The sequence below is a fragment of the Myxine glutinosa genome, chromosome 11, assembly GCF_964187855.1.
Source record: "Myxine glutinosa chromosome 11, kmMyxGlut1.1, whole genome shotgun sequence".
NCBI classification, from domain to species: domain Eukaryota; kingdom Metazoa; phylum Chordata; class Myxini; order Myxiniformes; family Myxinidae; genus Myxine; species Myxine glutinosa.
This window is the reverse complement of record NC_136271.1, coordinates 44,293,807-44,311,311: the sequence shown is the minus strand read 5'-3', so window position 1 is coordinate 44,311,311 and position 17,505 is coordinate 44,293,807. Positions and strand designations below refer to the sequence as shown.

At 46.1% G+C, this 17,505-nt stretch overlaps 1 protein-coding gene across 1 annotated transcript in view; it reads right to left on the bottom strand.

The window, feature by feature from the left end:
• STYX (serine/threonine/tyrosine interacting protein) overlaps positions 1 to 17,505 on the bottom strand; it is a 72,432-nt gene that overhangs the window by 36,425 nt on the left and 18,502 nt on the right. Inside the window, exons 4-6 of the mRNA XM_068130576.2 lie at positions 3,953 to 4,006; positions 1,246 to 1,343; positions 888 to 948 (exon numbers count right to left, since the gene is read on the bottom strand). Of these exons, the coding sequence (XP_067986677.1) occupies positions 888 to 948; positions 1,246 to 1,343; positions 3,953 to 4,006 (213 nt within the window). The remainder of the gene's footprint in view (positions 1 to 887; positions 949 to 1,245; positions 1,344 to 3,952; positions 4,007 to 17,505) is intronic.

Below are 17,505 nucleotides of genomic sequence, written 5' to 3'. Positions count from 1 at the left end.
AGTTTTGGTTTGCTCTCCCAATCTACTTTTATGAATATAGTGCTCGGGTGCTCTACATTCCACGTTGATAATCAAATTATACATTTTCAATGACACCAGAACGATGAAGGTCTTCTGTCTGTGTGTTGCCAATTTTCTGTGAGACGACCAATCTGATCTTCGTCAAACTTTCAGAGAGGATTGCCAGGTAGTGTATTAGCCAAAAAAAAAAGGTTTCGAAAATTTATTTTAAAAGGTGGATTTTTTTATAAGTCTCTCTATAATGCCTAAGCCTTTGGAGCCAAGTGAAGGTTAGTATTGAATGCTCCCTGAACCCATTCCTTAGTGGGTGTAGGGAAGTGTTTTAGGCTCCCACAAAAAAATATAATTTTTTTTTTCTTCAAAATGCCAACAGGATTAAAACAGCACCGGTAAACGCTGGGTGCCCCTACTAGTTGAAAATAAATAGCCCCGAGTGGCCTGATGGTCATCTCTTGATGTTGTAGCTCAGCCACTGCTGATTTTGTGGGGACACCCCTGGAAGCCTCCCTAATCCACTGGGAGTCCCAATGATCCGAAATCGAAAAATCAAAGCCTGAGCAATTGTGCGGGCCATTGAGCAGAATAGGGTGTCAGAGCAATCGGTTGGTAAATAACGGATGAGTAGTGATCTATAGTTTGGGGGGAAACCCCCACCCTCCCCCCTCACCCTCCACCTGGAAGCCCCCACGATCGAAATCGAAAAATCAAAGCCCGATTGATATTGCGGGATACTGTCTTGCATTCATGTGTCAAGCTTCAGAACAAGCAGCCGGGTAATAAGGGAAGAGTAGCAAAAATAGCACAAAGTTCAGCAAGGCCAAGACTCTCACAACAGGAACACGATTTTGAATGATGTCTGGACATACCACAGGGAAGTAGCGAATAATGTTCTCCAGCGGACTATCTGCAATATCCAACACGAGATACCTGAAAGAAATGCAGTTTCATTGCAAATAACGATTAGTTAACAAACACATCTTTGACTCGGATCTTTGTGAGTGGCAAATCTTTCAAAATATATTACGCTTGCATTCCATCCTCCATTCTTTACTCCATCCTGACTTTTAACACAATGTTCACTTTTACCAAACTATGAACACGATTATGGAAAAAGAACTTGAGAGACTTTATATGGAAGAGCCTTCTATGAAATTTTTCTTTTTTTTAATACAAAAGACGATGTGGAAGAGGTCAGTGTAGTTGCGGGGAGTTCAGCGAGCATACCGGAAGCGTTCAGGAAAGTTTGGTTTCACAAAATTGGCTTCAATATCTTGTCTGACACACACCACATGTGTCACTCCACGGCTCTCCAGCACATGCAGCTGCAAAAGAGAAATACAAAAGTCAGTAGAATTTTATTTTCATTAATCACATAGTTTAAGAAATTCCATTTCTAAAATAGTTATCAAAATCTATTAGAAATACAAACAAGATTAGATGAAGGAAGAAGCCATATGTTGTCCCATGACGCCCATTTAATATCCAAATCAAGATTATCAGTCTCAGGTGTATCCTAAATTTATAAATTTTTAACAGGGTCAAAGGCTCAAGGAAGACCTGTCACACAGATAATGCACATACATGCAGATAGAGGCATGGGACAACACTGAACTAGATCTTTTCTTATACATCAGACAAACACAGCCCTTTCTGGAACACTCTGTAATGGCAACGCCAACTTGTGAGTTCACTTTTCTTTCCACAGTGAACAAAATTCAGTTATGAAAAAGATAGGTGTTTACTTTTTGCCTCGACAGTAGCTGAGACTCAATGCGAAACTTTTACATATACATTACGTGCTGGATTGGGATGTGCGAAGGGAGGGGTGTAGGAATTTTCAATGAATTACAAAGAAGTTAGTAGAACATCGACAAATCAACACTTTTACTCTATTTGCAGTAATGTAAAGAAAGAACAACAAGCATGCTCAAGGTGGGTATTTTTTCTCTTGGGCAGGTAAATATTTACTGCTAGCGAGGTACCCATGCTATGCATGGTTGGGAAGCCGAAAGCAAACAATGTGGAAATGGTGAATGCTAAACCAATGGAACCAATAAATTCCACATTCCTGTGCCACCTTCAATTGAATGTCAGACATGGGCAGCTGGTTCGTGAATGACTTGGGCAAAAAACGGGAATAGGAAACAATGAACCAATGAATTCCACATTCCCATGCCACCTTCAGTCGAATGTCAGACATGGACAGCAGGTTCGGGAATGACTTGGGCAAAAAACGTCCACTGTCTAAATGGTTCTATCCCCAGTCAATGGCGAATCTGCATATGGCGAATACGCGAATGTCATGGTTAGAAAGTAGAAACCCTCACATCATTTCCTCATTCATATTTAAACTCAACATCTCTATTTTCATTCCAAACAACATCATTCCAATCATACATTAATACTATAACAAAATAGTGTTAAATCACGATCGTAATGAGATATTATCAAACCAGCCCATTGTCGTTATCTGTTCACTTCCGGATTAAGGAGAAGGTCCATATAGAGTCAATTTCAAAATCCAAAATTTATTGAGGAACTCATGAAACCTCCTACCGACCTTACAACATCCGCTGGGAACCCAAAACGTTCCACAGAAGATTTTACAGGGCTAGCCCCAAAACTGAGGGAGTCGTTTGGGGACTGACAGACAGACAGACACTCCTGTTTCATAATATAGATTTATTTATTTGGCAGGCAGCCGAAATGTTTCTGCCCATTTCCAAATTAATTCTGCTGCTGCCATCATTAGTTACATCATCAATAAAGATGAGTGAGCCAGTTCCAGAGGCAGCCATGCAAGCCCAAGTCATGACACTACCTCCACCATGTTTTACAGATGAGGTAGTATGATTTGGATGAAAAGCAGTTCCTTCCTTTCTCCTCACTTTAAACTTTCCATCGATTTGGTAAAGGTTTGTCCTGGTCTCATCTGTCCATAAAAATTTGTGCCAGAACTCACTGGTCCACCTCTGTACTTCTTGGCAAATCCTAATCTGGCCCTTCTATTTTTGGTGCTGATGAGAGGTTTGAATCTTGCAGTGTAGCCTTTGTAGTTCTGCTGTCGAAGGCTTCTGTGAACGGTTGATTGTGATATTTTCACCCCTGCACTCTGAAGGTTGTTGGTGATGTCACTGCCAATTGTTTTAGGATTTCTCTCCACCGCTCTGATGATTTTTCTGTCATCAACTGCAGTTGTTTTCTTTGGCCGGCCTGGCCATTGTCTATTGCTAAGTACACTAGCGGTTTCTTTCCTTTTCAAGATATTCGAAATGGTTGTACTTGCTATGCCCAATTTTTGTGCTATGGTTCTCATTGAATTATTCTTGTTCTTTCAGCTTTCAAATTACTTGCTTTTCTTTCATAGACAGTTTTCTGGTCTTCATGTTGGTTTATGCCTACTGACTCCAAAGGCAAAATCAAAGGCTAAAACGAAGACAAGACATTCACAGATCTTTTATGTATGAACAATCAATGCAATAGGAAACACCTGAGCAACAAGAAACACCTGTCAGTCATTTGTTCCAATACTTATTCTTACATAAAATGGGGGGAATGAACATAAAAAGTGCTATTGTTCTACAATGGTAAAACATATATACATAGAAATACCAAGAAATAAAAGCTGACCTTCTGTACTCTTGCCTCATATTCATCTTTTGATCTCAAATCCAAATTTATTGAACATAAATGTAGCAATAATAACAAATTTGACTTCACTGTTCCAATACATATGGAGGGCACTGTATATTTGCTTTGATTTGTCCATCGTTTACAGTGCTGATTTGTCCAACATGTCAATCCACAGTTCAGTGTAGATAAAGCATGAAAGCCCAATATCCAAGCTTCAGGCTCATCACGCCAGTAAAAAGTACCAAAAACGGATCAAACAATGTGCTGCTAATAAAGGTGTTCCAAACTTGAACCATACCTTACTCTTCATTGCTGCAGAATATGGGCCGAGGTACACACCAGGAACAATCTCCTGCAAAAATAAAACAGAATAAAAATATAAATAGGATTCACAAATCACCCAAAAAAATCACACAAAAAATCACTTAATGTAGGTGATACCATTGTGATTCTACATTCAACAAAGCGGGTGGGTTTGTAGAACATTTGTAGAACAAGATTGTAGAACCCAACAAGTATTGCGTAAATATATAAATATACAGTATATACCTCTAACAACTCTTCAGTGGAATGGTGACCATGAACCCCTGTGCCACATCAGCACTTGCTGTAGGGGTGCTGACAAACAGGGGCACCTGCCACACATCCACCCTGGCGAAGGGGTTCATGGTCAACATGAACCCCTGTGGGAACCACTGGCCAATTCGAACTTGTAAGGCCAGTGGTTCCCATCATTGATGGTATAACCATGCATTCTGTCCCTATGGGTTCTGGCCCTATGATATTTATATACCTACTAAGATACATACCTTACAACATCCGCTGGGAACCCAAAACGTTCCACAGAAGGTTTGACAGGGCTAGCCCCAAAACTGAGGGAGTCGTTTGGGGTATATACCTCTAGTTTGGGGTATATACCCCACTACCCACGACCCCCCCCACCCCTCTGGGTGGATCTAGTTTGCGCATCACTTGCTGAAAAAAAGTACAGTCTGTGTTTTGGAAGAAGACTATAGATGTTTGCGTGCTGTGCACTTAAAAGGTTTGAAATGGTCTAAAGATCTAAAGGGAATGGTAGTCTAAAGGGCCAAAAGGGTCTAATCTCTCAAGCATGTAAAAAGTGTCTAAAAAGGCCCAAGTGGTCTAAAGCTCTGAATGATCATTGGTCCAAGCTGTCTAATCTGTCTGAAGGGGGGGAAGGGGTCTAAATGGTTTTAAGGTCTAAGTGGTCTAAAGGGATTTAAGCAGTGAAAGGGTTTGGTGGTTCTAGGAGTCTAAAGGGTATAAAACGTCCAAAGGGTGAAGGGATCTGAAGGGGTCCAAAATGTCTTGAAGGAAAAAGGGGACTTGAGGGTCTAGGGGGTCTCAGGAGTCTTGAGGGTCTTAGGGACCTTGGTGATATTAAGGGTCTTCGAGGTTTCAAGGGTCTTCAGGTTATTGGGGGTATTTAGGGGTCTGTAGGGTTTTGGGAGTCTTTAGGGTCTTAGAGGTCTAAGGGATCTCCTCATTCTGAAGAATCAAATGGTTTAAAAGGTGCATTCCAAGAGTATGTAATTAATAGACATATGTGTGGTCAGGATGCAACTGACGTACAAACATTACGTAATTAAAAGAGATAGTCACACGGCTTAAAGGATGTACGGACAGCACACACACACACACACACACACACACACACACACACACACACACACACACACACACACACACACACACACACCTACACATGTCCCACATGTATATTGTTACAGACGCGGTTGTGGATGTTGGTTTACCGAGCGGTTTGGTATGACCGCGTCTGCACAGTTTACCCGATTATACTCGAACGTTGGCCGAGTCGCGCTACGCTAAATCAATTGAGGAAAGGACACAACGGCTGGGTTAAATGACACAACACCAGGGGTACAGTTCTCAAGACCTCCGGAGGAGGTTATAATATTTCGGAACGTTGAGATTACAAGGACAAGAGGTACAGCATAGGAAGGTAGGCACTTAATCACGGTCTTATAGTAACCCCGACAGACGACAGATAAACGGGACAAGACTGACTCACACCGGGATTGATGGCAAGGAAGGGCAGGTAGTCGATGGTCAGCACAAGGTGCACCTTGTGCTCAGGGAAAGGATAGCGCGGCCCAAAAGATGCAGGGAGGTCTCTCAGCGCTCGGAGGTGGCGTCTGGTTCTCTTCACTTCAAGCTCGGGGCGCATCTGACGTCACGTCCGGTAAGTCGCTGCGTATATCCGGAGGGGAGTGACACGCCCTCGGCTCGTTAGCTCCGCCCCAGATGGAATCGGCCCGCCGCTTCTTATTGGGTGCTGGGGGTTACCGGGCTCCGCCCTTGACGAGGGGCCGACAGTCAGCCCCTTCGTGGTAACCCCGCCGGAGCACATGGGCAATGGCGGCTAACCAAGCCGGAGTGAGGACGCACACTCCCCGCGCGCTGTTGTTGTTGTTGTGGTTTCATGAGGAAGATGGGAGGAGGTATGGGGAGGTCCTAAACTCACTACTGGTGCCATACAATCACATTCTGGTGCAACGAAGAGTCAGAATTAATGGAAACGAGTCCTTAACTGACATAGACTAAGAATAACTAGCAAGATGTCCGAAAGTTGTCTACGTGAGATGCGGTGAACCTGGGCACGACATTTAATGGGGGAAAAAGGGGAAGGTCGGTTCTACAGAGTGTTGTTTACAGACAATGGGACTAGGGAATGGGGGATTGGGGATAGTTGGGGAGTATTGGGGAAATAGGGGAATATTTACAAGCGGATATGGAGGCCAAATCCCATATCCGCAACATTGCACCCTTCTCTACCCTCGGGGCGTCCCGACCCGATAAATTTTTACCTATTTTAGTGTGGCACTCAGATGTAGTTCCCTCTACTATTAACTCTACCCTGAGTGCGACAGTTTTACTGATATTCACAAATGAGTAAATATGTCCCCCTGCGACGTTGCACCCTTCTCCTCACAGAAACACACCCACAGGATAACCGAATCGCGGAAAGAATTCGCAAACTAAACATACAGCCGGTAGGGAGCATTATTTACAAGACTACGCTGATATTTACACTACGATCCAGGACCTGTTTTTGGAGGAACACATGCAGATGTTATGCATAGAGAGAGAGCACGCATGCCAGCATCGATACACCAACCCACGAGTGCTCTGTGGCCTTACGGCCTTTAATAATGTGCAGAGCACCCCTTCCAAGCACCAAAAGCACCACCCCATCATGTACAGTCAGCACCATCCGGTGCACCAATAAAGTGTTTATAAATCACCGGTGGTGTCGCAGCCGGCCGATGTTCTGCCGCTGGTCTTGCCTTCGTGTGGTGCACTTGGTGTTCTGGCTTCCTTCAAAAATAAAGAAAGGCGCCAACCGCGTCCATTTCTAGATTGTGGCCGTCTGGTGGCCAACTATTAGTGGTTCACCTGTATGGCATAGGTGCCACGTTGACCCATAGGTCCATCCACGGGTGGTGCTTGGCCGCAAAAGAACTGCGGTCCATTGTGGGTGGCCACCAAAACTGCGGTCCATATGGTGTATCGATTCCGGCAGCAAGCAGTGAAAGTGCAGGCCCACAACTGCGGAGCCAGCACCTCTCTCTCCTCTCTCTCTGCCCCAAAGCCAGATCCTCGGAGGTGGGAGACAAAAGAAGAAGACAAGTGAGTAAGGTGGTAAGGGCGCAAAAGTGCACGCAATACAAGATGATGCACACTGGGGGCACATGGGAACCAGGTGAGACAGGTACGTTCCTACCGTACGCCCCCCCCCCCCACCAGGTAACCTACATGGCCCCTCCCTTACCCCTTACTGTATCCACAAAACACAACACTACCCATAAACATCTACTTTACAAATCAACAAACGTCCCTACTGTCTTCCCCGTTCCTCCCATAAACCAAATTCGTCTTCTCTCCCTCCTAACCAATCAAATTTGCCATCTCCAACTCAACATCATAATTTGCTATCACCAATTCATCATCAGTCCCTCCTAGGGAGGGAGAGATGGAATCACCCCAATGTCTCATCCACGTCGTGATGCGTCTCACAAATCCACACAGCAATCCTTACTTCCTGGAACACAAAACAAAGAAAACACAGGTGTGGAGTCATCATCATCACCACAGGTAAGTGGCTGTGTATGGTGCGACAGGTTCATCAATCCTAACTATTTCCTAAATGACTTTAACAACTTTACATTACCCGGTGTCTTTCCCTGCCAATCCATTGGCCAACTTACACTATGGGTTCTAAAAACCAATTCCCATTGACCAAACTGTGGTGCTTTTCAATTTGGGGTCTCACTCCCCCGATTCATCTCCCGGTGCCCTCGCACAATTTCTGGGCTGTGGCATGTACCTCTCCCAGCGGGTCTACCCACCTGCACACCTCCACCACTGCAGTTGCCTCCGAGCTTACCTGCTCCTTACTCTAACCTAACTACCTGGGGAAGGCCCTCTGGCGCTCTCCCCACTCGGTGCCCTCTCTGGCACTGGGCTACCCGGGTCCGTCCTCTGGATCCTCGGGCCCCACTGACACTAACAGCTCCCAGAGCCCACCTGCGGCCTCACCTGGCCGACATCCTCACAGTGGTGGAGTGCCCAACCAACTACACACACTAACAGGCTACACGCCCAGCCATTTCCACAACACTAATGCACCCATCCACAATACCATTCTGCAACCGCACCACAAATGCCAATATCCAACCACAATTTACCTATACCCTCTACCTAACACTTACACTACCCGCCCCGGGTACTCGTGAAAAGGGTCCACTCTTCCCCCATCCACACCTTCGCACCATGCACACCACTCCGTACCACTTACTCCATGTATTCCACACACCTGTACTTGCACACCTGTGCTCTCACACCTGGTGCCACCTGCACCCTTCTCTCCCCAAGCGCATTCGCGCTGATCCACACACTCACTACTCATACACTGCTCCACATACCTGTCCAGTTCTCACACAGCATCATCTCATCTAACTACTCCCCTCTGAAACTTGCGCTTCCCAGTCGTCCCTTTAACCTATTGCGCTCCCTCGTCATTATAATCCACACTAATCTACCTGCGTCCCCACTACAGGTATCAGTCACTAACTAAACTTAACGTTACCTAATGTCATCTTCGCTAGATCCCTATCAATATCCTAACCCACCCGGGCTAGTTTTCACTGCCATACACCCCATAAGCTATTGCGCATTTGCCCCACTATGGGAAGGGTGGCAGGGATGCCCCCCTTACCCACCGGGCCCATCGCTCACTACCAATTTTGCACATCAAAGTTCCACAAATCAAAAATTTGCCAATCACTACCCATCATCTGCCAATCATTACTGCCACTCCTTTGCCAATCATCAAATTTTGTTTTTCTCTAATTTTGGGTCCAAAACACTAACCTCATCACCCGTCTACTCACTAATGCCTCTCGGTGCGCCAATTCCTGTCCAAAGCCCGGCTTCGTACAGCCAAGCCATGAATGCGGGTTGTTTGGTGCCAGCGGCTGGACGCGTCCGGCTCTCGGTGCAGGGATGGGGGCTTACCCGGGCCGAGATCCCACGCACCACCCCGGCGTGGAGCCATCCCATGGCCCGATCTCGACCTGCCGGAATGCCTCAACAAAAAGTGGTCGCCATGACGACCCTTTCTATCCAGCTGCCCGCTCCGCCTAGTGGAGCACGGACGCGGCCGTTCAAAGCGAGGCCCAGCACGCACCGAGGGCCCGATTCGGCTAAAAGTCGCTCTAACCTCTAAACCGGTTACCGTCGATGCTTTACCTGGACGCTTACACCCCGCAGCCCGTTCCTTGCTCACACATCCAGCCGTTTCCATGCTCCTCGTACCTTTCCTTACACACCCAGGTACACTCATTCCACTCACAGCCTTGGTCACACACCTGACCACCGAACACTTTGGCACACATTCGTTGGTCGCACACCTCACCAACACACCTCTTCGCGCCCCCTCCTCTGTCACCTCCTCTGTGACAATCACAGGTGTGCTCTCATTCGCACACCCAACCACGTGCCTCACTACCAATTCCAGCGTGCATTCCCACTCACGCTCTACCATTCCAGGTGTGCTTCCTTTCTCACCTGTCACAACCAACTCACGCTCCTTGTCACTCTCACTACTCTCACCACCACTCGTGACAACGCACTCACCCTTACTCCCGACAGCGCACTCTTTCCTCATGCACCTGTCCGTTACACACCTTTCTCGCGCACACTCTCCCGTTACATCCTCTGTAACACTCACCACAGGCGTGCATTCTCCCTTTACACCCTCCGTAACACTCCTCACTACGCGCTTCCATGTGCTCCCTCGCACACGCGCTACGACCGACTCACTCTCGCCAGCACCCTCACTCCTTGGCACACACTTTTTCCTCACACACCCCAGAGTCGGACTTTCTCGCACACCTCCTTTTTCGCACACCAGACCTGTCGCACCCTTCACCAACGGCCTCTCACGAACACCCGGGTCTATCTCGACCCCCAAGCTTATTAAATCACCTGGCGCATCATACGCACGACCATATTGGTCACCACTTACACCGGGTCCTCTTCCTCTTCGCTTCTCCTCCATCACCTGCGAATCCCTCATCCGGTTAATGAGCACATCATCACGATCCAAACACAGACTTTGGACCAATTCTTTTACCTCCTCTTTTATCTCTTTCTTATCCTCTCTCCGTCGCTTCTTAATTTCGCTCACCCCTTCTTCCACTTCTTCTAATTTCTGCTTCACCTCTTTTATTTCCCGGTACGTCTCCTCAAGCTCGTCCTCCAAGGCTACCTTGACCGTTTCCATGTGCGTCCTCACCTGCCGGTCCTTCGTCTCCATTACCTCTATCACCTCGTCCAACCTCGTTGTCAGTCCCTCACGTACCATCTGACATTGCCTCTTTGTCGCTATGAAGTCGTTTTTTATGTCGTTTTGTGTCGCTTTTAACCCTCGTAATACCGCAGTGTTCCTTTGAACCTGCTCCGTTAGTCCTTTTTGTCCCTCCGTCAGCTGTTCCACCTCCTGCGTCAGGTCCTCTATGCCCCCTTGTAACTTTACAGTCCCCTTTCTCACCTCCTTCTCCATGTGCTCCTTACAGTGCCTCACCTCCTCGCGCACTCCTCCGACCTCCTCACTCACACCTCTTCTGATCTCCTCTCCCATCACTTGCATCTCCTGCCCAGATGCCACCCTCATCTGCTCCATTTCCTCCCTGTGAGCATCCAGTTTGGTCTCTACCCCCATTATGACCCCCTCTATCTGCTGCCCCATTTGTTTAACTTCCCTTTCCGCTTGGTCCCTCATGTCCCTCAATTTGCCTTCCATCCTGTTTTCTAACCCCTCTAACCCCTTTTGCATCCCTTCCATTTGATTCTCTTGAGCGGCCATTCTGTTTTCTACCCCCATTAACCCATTTCTCACCTCTTTTATCCCGTTGTCTAACCCCTCAAAATTATTGTCTAACTTCCCAAATTTCTTGTCTAACCCCTCACCGGTACCCCTCGCTTCGTCCCTCATTACCCCCATTTGGTTTCCCATTACCCCTAATTGCTCACTCTGCAGTTTGAGGGACGCCTGCATTTGCGCCATAAATTGCTCCATGAGGGCCTGCATTTGGGCCATCCCTCCCACTTGTGCAGCGGGTGCGGCCGCCGTAGCTATGTGCGAGGCGCCATTTTGTGCGTCTGATACTTCGTGCGTGACGACGCTATTTTGCGAATCTGCTACCCTCACTGCTTCGCTCTCCTTATGTCCCTCATTTTGGTCCTGGATCGACCCTGCCTCACTCTCTTCTACCGGAACCCAGCCGTCTTGGTCTGCCATAGCGCGACTTTCAAAATTCGGGTTTTTATTTTTTTTTGTAAAACACAATCAAATTTCGCTGTTATAATTTCGAGCGCGTGAAACGCGCTCCGGATCGAATCCCACTTCCCGACACCAAATGTTACAGACGCGGTTGTGGATGTTGGTTTACCGAGCGGTTTGGTATGACCGCGTCTGCACAGTTTACCCGATTATACTCGAACGTTGGCCGAGTCGCGCTACGCTAAATCAATTGAGGAAAGGACACAACGGCTGGGTTAAATGACACGACACCAGGGGTACAGTTCTCAAGACCTCCGGAGGAGGTTATAATATTTCGGAACGTTGAGATTACAAGGACAAGAGGTACAGCATAGGAAGGTAGGCACTTAATCACGGTCTTATAGTAACCCCGACAGACGACAGATAAACGGGACAAGACTGACTCACACCGGGATTGATGGCAAGGAAGGGCAGGTAGTCGATGGTCAGCACAAGGTGCACCTTGTGCTCAGGGACAGGATAGCGCGGCCCAAAAGATGCAGGGAGGTCTCTCAGCGCTCGGAGGTGGCGTCTGGTTCTCTTCACTTCAAGCTCGGGGCGCATCTGACGTCACGTCCGGTAAGTCGCTGCGTATATCCGGCGGGGAGTGACACGCCCTCGGCTCGTTAGCTCCGCCCCAGATGGAATCGGCCCGCCGCTTCTTATTGGGTGCTGGGGGCTACCGGGCTCGAGGGGCCGACAGTCAGCCCCTTCGTGGTAACCCCGCCGGAGCACATGGGCAATGGCGGCTAACCAAGCCGGAGTGAGGACGCACACTCCCCGCGCGCTGTTGTTGTAGTTGTTGTTGTTGTTGTTGTGGTTTCATGAGGAAGATGGGAGGAGGTATGGGGAGGTCCTAAACTCACTACTGGTGCCATACAATCACATTCTGGTGCAACGAAGAGTCAGAATTAATGGAAACGAGTCCTTAACTGACATAGACTAAGAATAACTAGCAAGATGTCCGAAAGTTGTCTACGTGAGATGCGGTGAACCTGGGCACGACATTTAATGGGGGAAAAAGGGGAAGGTCGGTTCTACAGAGTGTTGTTTACAGACAATGGGACTAGGGAATGGGGGATTGGGGATAGTTGGGGAGTATTGGGGAAATAGGGGAATATTTACAAGCGGATATGGAGGCCAAATCCCATATCCGCAACAATATACATGTTTAAAGTGTAAGTGCCCTTTCTCTTCCCTCGTCCCTCCCCCCTCCCCTCTCCCCTCTCCCCTCTCCCCCGCCCGGCAACGCCGGGTACTTCTGCTCGTAACTAATAAAATAAAAACGAAGAAATATCTCTCGGTAATTTTCCGTCTGTTCATTTATTTATTTTACAAATGTGAATGACATGTCCATGCACACGTGAAATGGAGTTTGTTTTTTCACACGTGAAATGAACACGTGAACCTTTACTTCCGGATAATAATGTTGAATGAAATAAAAACGAAGAAATATATGTCGACATCATTGTTGACGTTTTTGTGACGACTGTCATCAAACGGAAAAGTAATATATCTTAACAGAAAAGAAAAAGCGAATTTTTAATATATGTCGACATTTTCCCCGACTTATTTTAGGCGGTGTATTTTCGTGCATCATCGTGGCACGATTTTTAAAAATATATCTCTGCAATTTCGCGTGTGTGCGTGAATGTTCTCAATTATTTCTGACACCGAGTCTAAAACCATCGAAAAAAAAATGAAATCAGATGGTGAATTCGAGATAAAATCGTGAGGGTGACTCAATGAATGGGCTTTATTTTACAGGCCTTTGAGAATTAATTTCGTTCTATAAACGGAAACTTTTCATGGGATTCTCTTCCCGTTTTTTTCAACCGAGTCTAAAACTATGTTAGTGACTGTTAAAAATGAAATGATATATCGAATTAGAGTTGAAATAAAACTGAGTGAGAGAGAAAGACAGCACGGGCCTAACTAAACAGGCCTCAAAGCTATTCGAGTTAATAAAATGGTGGATATTTGTTTATATGAAGCCTCTCCAAGAATGGGTGGAGCTATTCTGTAAACGGAGTAAGCCACACCCCCGGACAGACAGACAGACAGACAGAATCACCGTAGCCTATTATAATATAGATATATATATATACAGGGTGAGTCAAAAGTAGCGCCCAATTTCTGTTTTTTTGGCTTTCTGTTCTGTTTCTGTTCTGGCGAATTTTCCCCCGAATAAATGGTTAGATAAACATGTCATTCATTTATTTCTACCTTCTTGTACACTGTAATACAAATGGCAAACAATCAACTGACAGAAATATATATATATATATATATATATATATATATATATATATATATATATATATATTGTTACATATTTATGTGAATGTATGTGAATTACCATTCAGGTCTTTGCTTATCCCTGTGTAGTAGATTAAGGGTTGTTGTGGTTGGAGGGTCAGGAGCCCTTCTGAAAAAGTGTCCGGAAACGGAAGTGACCGGAAACGGAAGAGGAAAAGACACGAGGAAGAAAAGCGACGGTTATTCTTCTTCCTCGCCCCGCTCCGACGAAAGGTGGGATCGACCTTGCGCTGCGTGGAAAAGCGGCGTTCCAAAGCCCGTCTGGCGAGAGGAGTTACCGGGACGTGTACCTACCCGGTGGAGACGTCAAGTTGACGTGGGGCCGTGCATCGACCCCGCGTCTGGCACCGTTCGCGGCACCGTCTAAACAGACGCGTACGGGTCGCACGTTGGGGCCTAACACGCCTTGCAAGCGGCGTGGGGCTTTTGGCTTGCTTTACCGTACCCGCTTCGCGTGGCCACGAGGGGCTGCAGCCGCGGTGCCTGGTACGATACCTGCCCGGTGGAAACACGTCCACCCGGGGTTCGTTCAACCGCCCGAGTGCGGCGACGCCGACCAGCATCTTGGTCAGGAGGGGCCCAGAGACATTGTGAGGGGCAGAGACCAAAAGGGGGTCGTGAGTACAGAAGTGGACACACATATATAAGATGGCCATCTTAATCATAGGGAATTGATTGTGGATTGGGAATTGTTGATGGTTGTTTGTTGTTGATTGCTCGGGGAAAATATCCGTGATTGTATCCTTGAAATTGTATGATATCCTTCCCCTGGAAATATATCATTGAACATCAGTTTCTCTTGGGTGGAATTCATAGGGATTGCGTTGCGAAAGCGCATAGATAATACTACTTTCTGGCGAAGGTCCTCTCACGGTCCGGGGGTCACCGAGACCAGGTAGTCACCGAGGGGACCACGTAACAATATATATATATAAACAGAAATCGGGCGCTACTTTTGACTCACCCTGTATACACACACACACACACACACACACACACACACACACACACACACACACACACACACACACACACACACACACACACACACACACACACATACTGTGTTGGTAATAATTATGGAAAGAATGAAAATGGGGTATAAAATGCATGCGCCATAGTACACTGTGATTGGTGATCATGGAAGCGAACACGGAATATCAAGCACAGGTAGTGATATAGTTGTGGTGTGGTGAATGTGTGATGAATACTGTTGCGGTTTTGGGAAACTGCTCAGAGGCAATGGCAACCGCCATACGGGTCCCTTAGAGTAGTTATTTCTGTAGTACAAGATTACAATAGTTCCTTCCCCTTGTTTAGTGGGTTGGTATGTCCATAAATATTTTGGTGGAAGGTAGAGAAGGTTTTTTCCCCACCGGCGGAGTTTGGGGGGGGGGGGGGCGCAGTGGGAGCAATGCCCCCACCTTCCTTTTTTTCAGTAGTTTACAAAGATAGATTTATCCCGTATTTAAACGTGAGTAACAAGGCGAAACATAACCCAAGTGCGTGGATTTCTTCCTCCAGCCATGGCAGATAATGTGGTTTTTGCATAGAGTGATGGGATTGGCTGCATCCTTTTTCAAATCAGATTAACAACTTTGAAATTTGTGATTTTTCACAAATAAAGGATTTTCACAAATGAAGTCACTTCGGAACGAAGCTTTTCTGCAATGAGACGGATTAGAAACTGTTTGTGCTAAACCATGGAAAATTAAAGATTTTCTTCACTGACTCTTCTTCACATTAACTGTGAAGCTGATTCCAGAGGACATTGTGGATGTTTATGCTAAACGAAGGGAAAAACGATTGTACCTGCTTTAGTCATTCAGGTAAAAAAAGTATTTATATTAAGACAATGTTTTTGTATGTTTATCACCAGGGAGACGTGATTCATCAAGTACTCGATTTCCTTTTTTATTTAAGAATTTGTTGTTATGCTAATAGTAATATTGGTGGTAGCTGGTAAACATGTCAAACTAGAAAGCATCTGAAAATGCAAAGCCCGTCCGCATCCATTTATATTCAGACGTCGTCCTCTTCTTCTTCCGCCTGCTCAAAATAATGAAGTTAAAAAAATTAAAAAATAAAAATAAATGATTTTATGCAGCATTGACCTTTCATCTTTAGATCCAAAAAATAATCAGTTTATAGCTTTCGATTGGTGAACCAATTATGTGACCAAATATGCAAATTCTTAAAATTTCAGGTCGATCAAAAAGACAATTTTATGCGATACTGACCTTTGACCTTTTGACCAAAATTATTAATTTGCCTTCTCCATAGTCTCATCATAAAGCTTTGTTGAAAATTTAATGACAAAACTCCAATGGTAAAAAAAAGTTATGGCCCGGACACACGAACATACACACATACACACATCCCGTGAAAGGGATTACCCAACGACAAAACACGAAGCACCAGGCAGACAGCCTCTTCGAGGACAAAATGGCAGATCGGCCTGTAATGGAGGCTCTTGCTTTCCCACCAACAATAGCTCACGCTTGGTAATAAAACCTGAGACGCAGGTTTAATTGCAATCGCAATATAGGACGATGTCGCGGGTAATCCGTTTCACGGGAAGCCTCAACTCATTCGCAACCAATATCAAAAAAGTCAGCTCGCAGCCTCAATGCGATTCACGGCTGTATCTCTCCCATGGCCGTCGCCTCTCCCTCCGATCTCCTCCCCTCGACTCTTCCGGTTTCATTGCTGCGTTTTTGTCCCCCGTCGCACCGCGGAGCGAAAGGGGGACTATGGTATTCCCCTCCATCCGTGTGTCCGTCCGTCTGTGCGTGCGTGCGAGCGTAAGCGAAGGACCGCATTCGAATTTGGTGTGTGGGTGCAACCCACGTCAAAATCCAAGATGGCCGCCACCATGTATGTCTGATGCCATGTATGTCTGATGCCATGTATGTCTGAACCTTGTGAGCGGAATATCTTGAAAAATAAGTGAAGTACCAACTTCTTATCTGGTGTGTAGGTGTATCTAGGCATAAGGAAGAAGGCTTTTGAAAATTGGGTCGCCACGTCAAAATCCAAGATGGCCACCACCATATATATGTCTGAACCTTGTGAACGAAATATCTTGAAAAATAAGCGAAGTACCAACTTCTTATCTGGTGTGTGGGTGTATCTAGGCATAAGGAAGAACCCTATTGAAAATTGGGTCGCCACGTCAAAATCCAAGATGGCCGCCACCATATATATGTCTGAACCATGTGAGCGAAATATCTTGAAAAATAAACGAACTACTAACTTCTAATCTGGTGTGTGTGTGTGTGTCTACGCATAAGGAAGAACGCTATTGAAAATTGGGTCGCCACGTCAAAATCCAAGATGGCCGCCTCCATGTAAGTCTGAACCTTGTGAGCAAAATATCATATCATAGCATGTTTTCTGCGTCTTCCACTTTGTCAACTCACATCACTTCCCCGACGAGGGACCGAGGCGTAACGCTTGTCCTTTTTCCTTCACAAACATTTCTTTTTACCTTTTACTAAAGTAATCTCCATTTCACACAAAAAATCTTAACAATATTACCTGAAACTAAAAATCCTAAGTATATAATAACAACAAAGGTGGATGTGATGAATCCGTAACAATACAAACACACGCACACACACACATACATAGATACACAAGCACATGCACATAAACATACACGA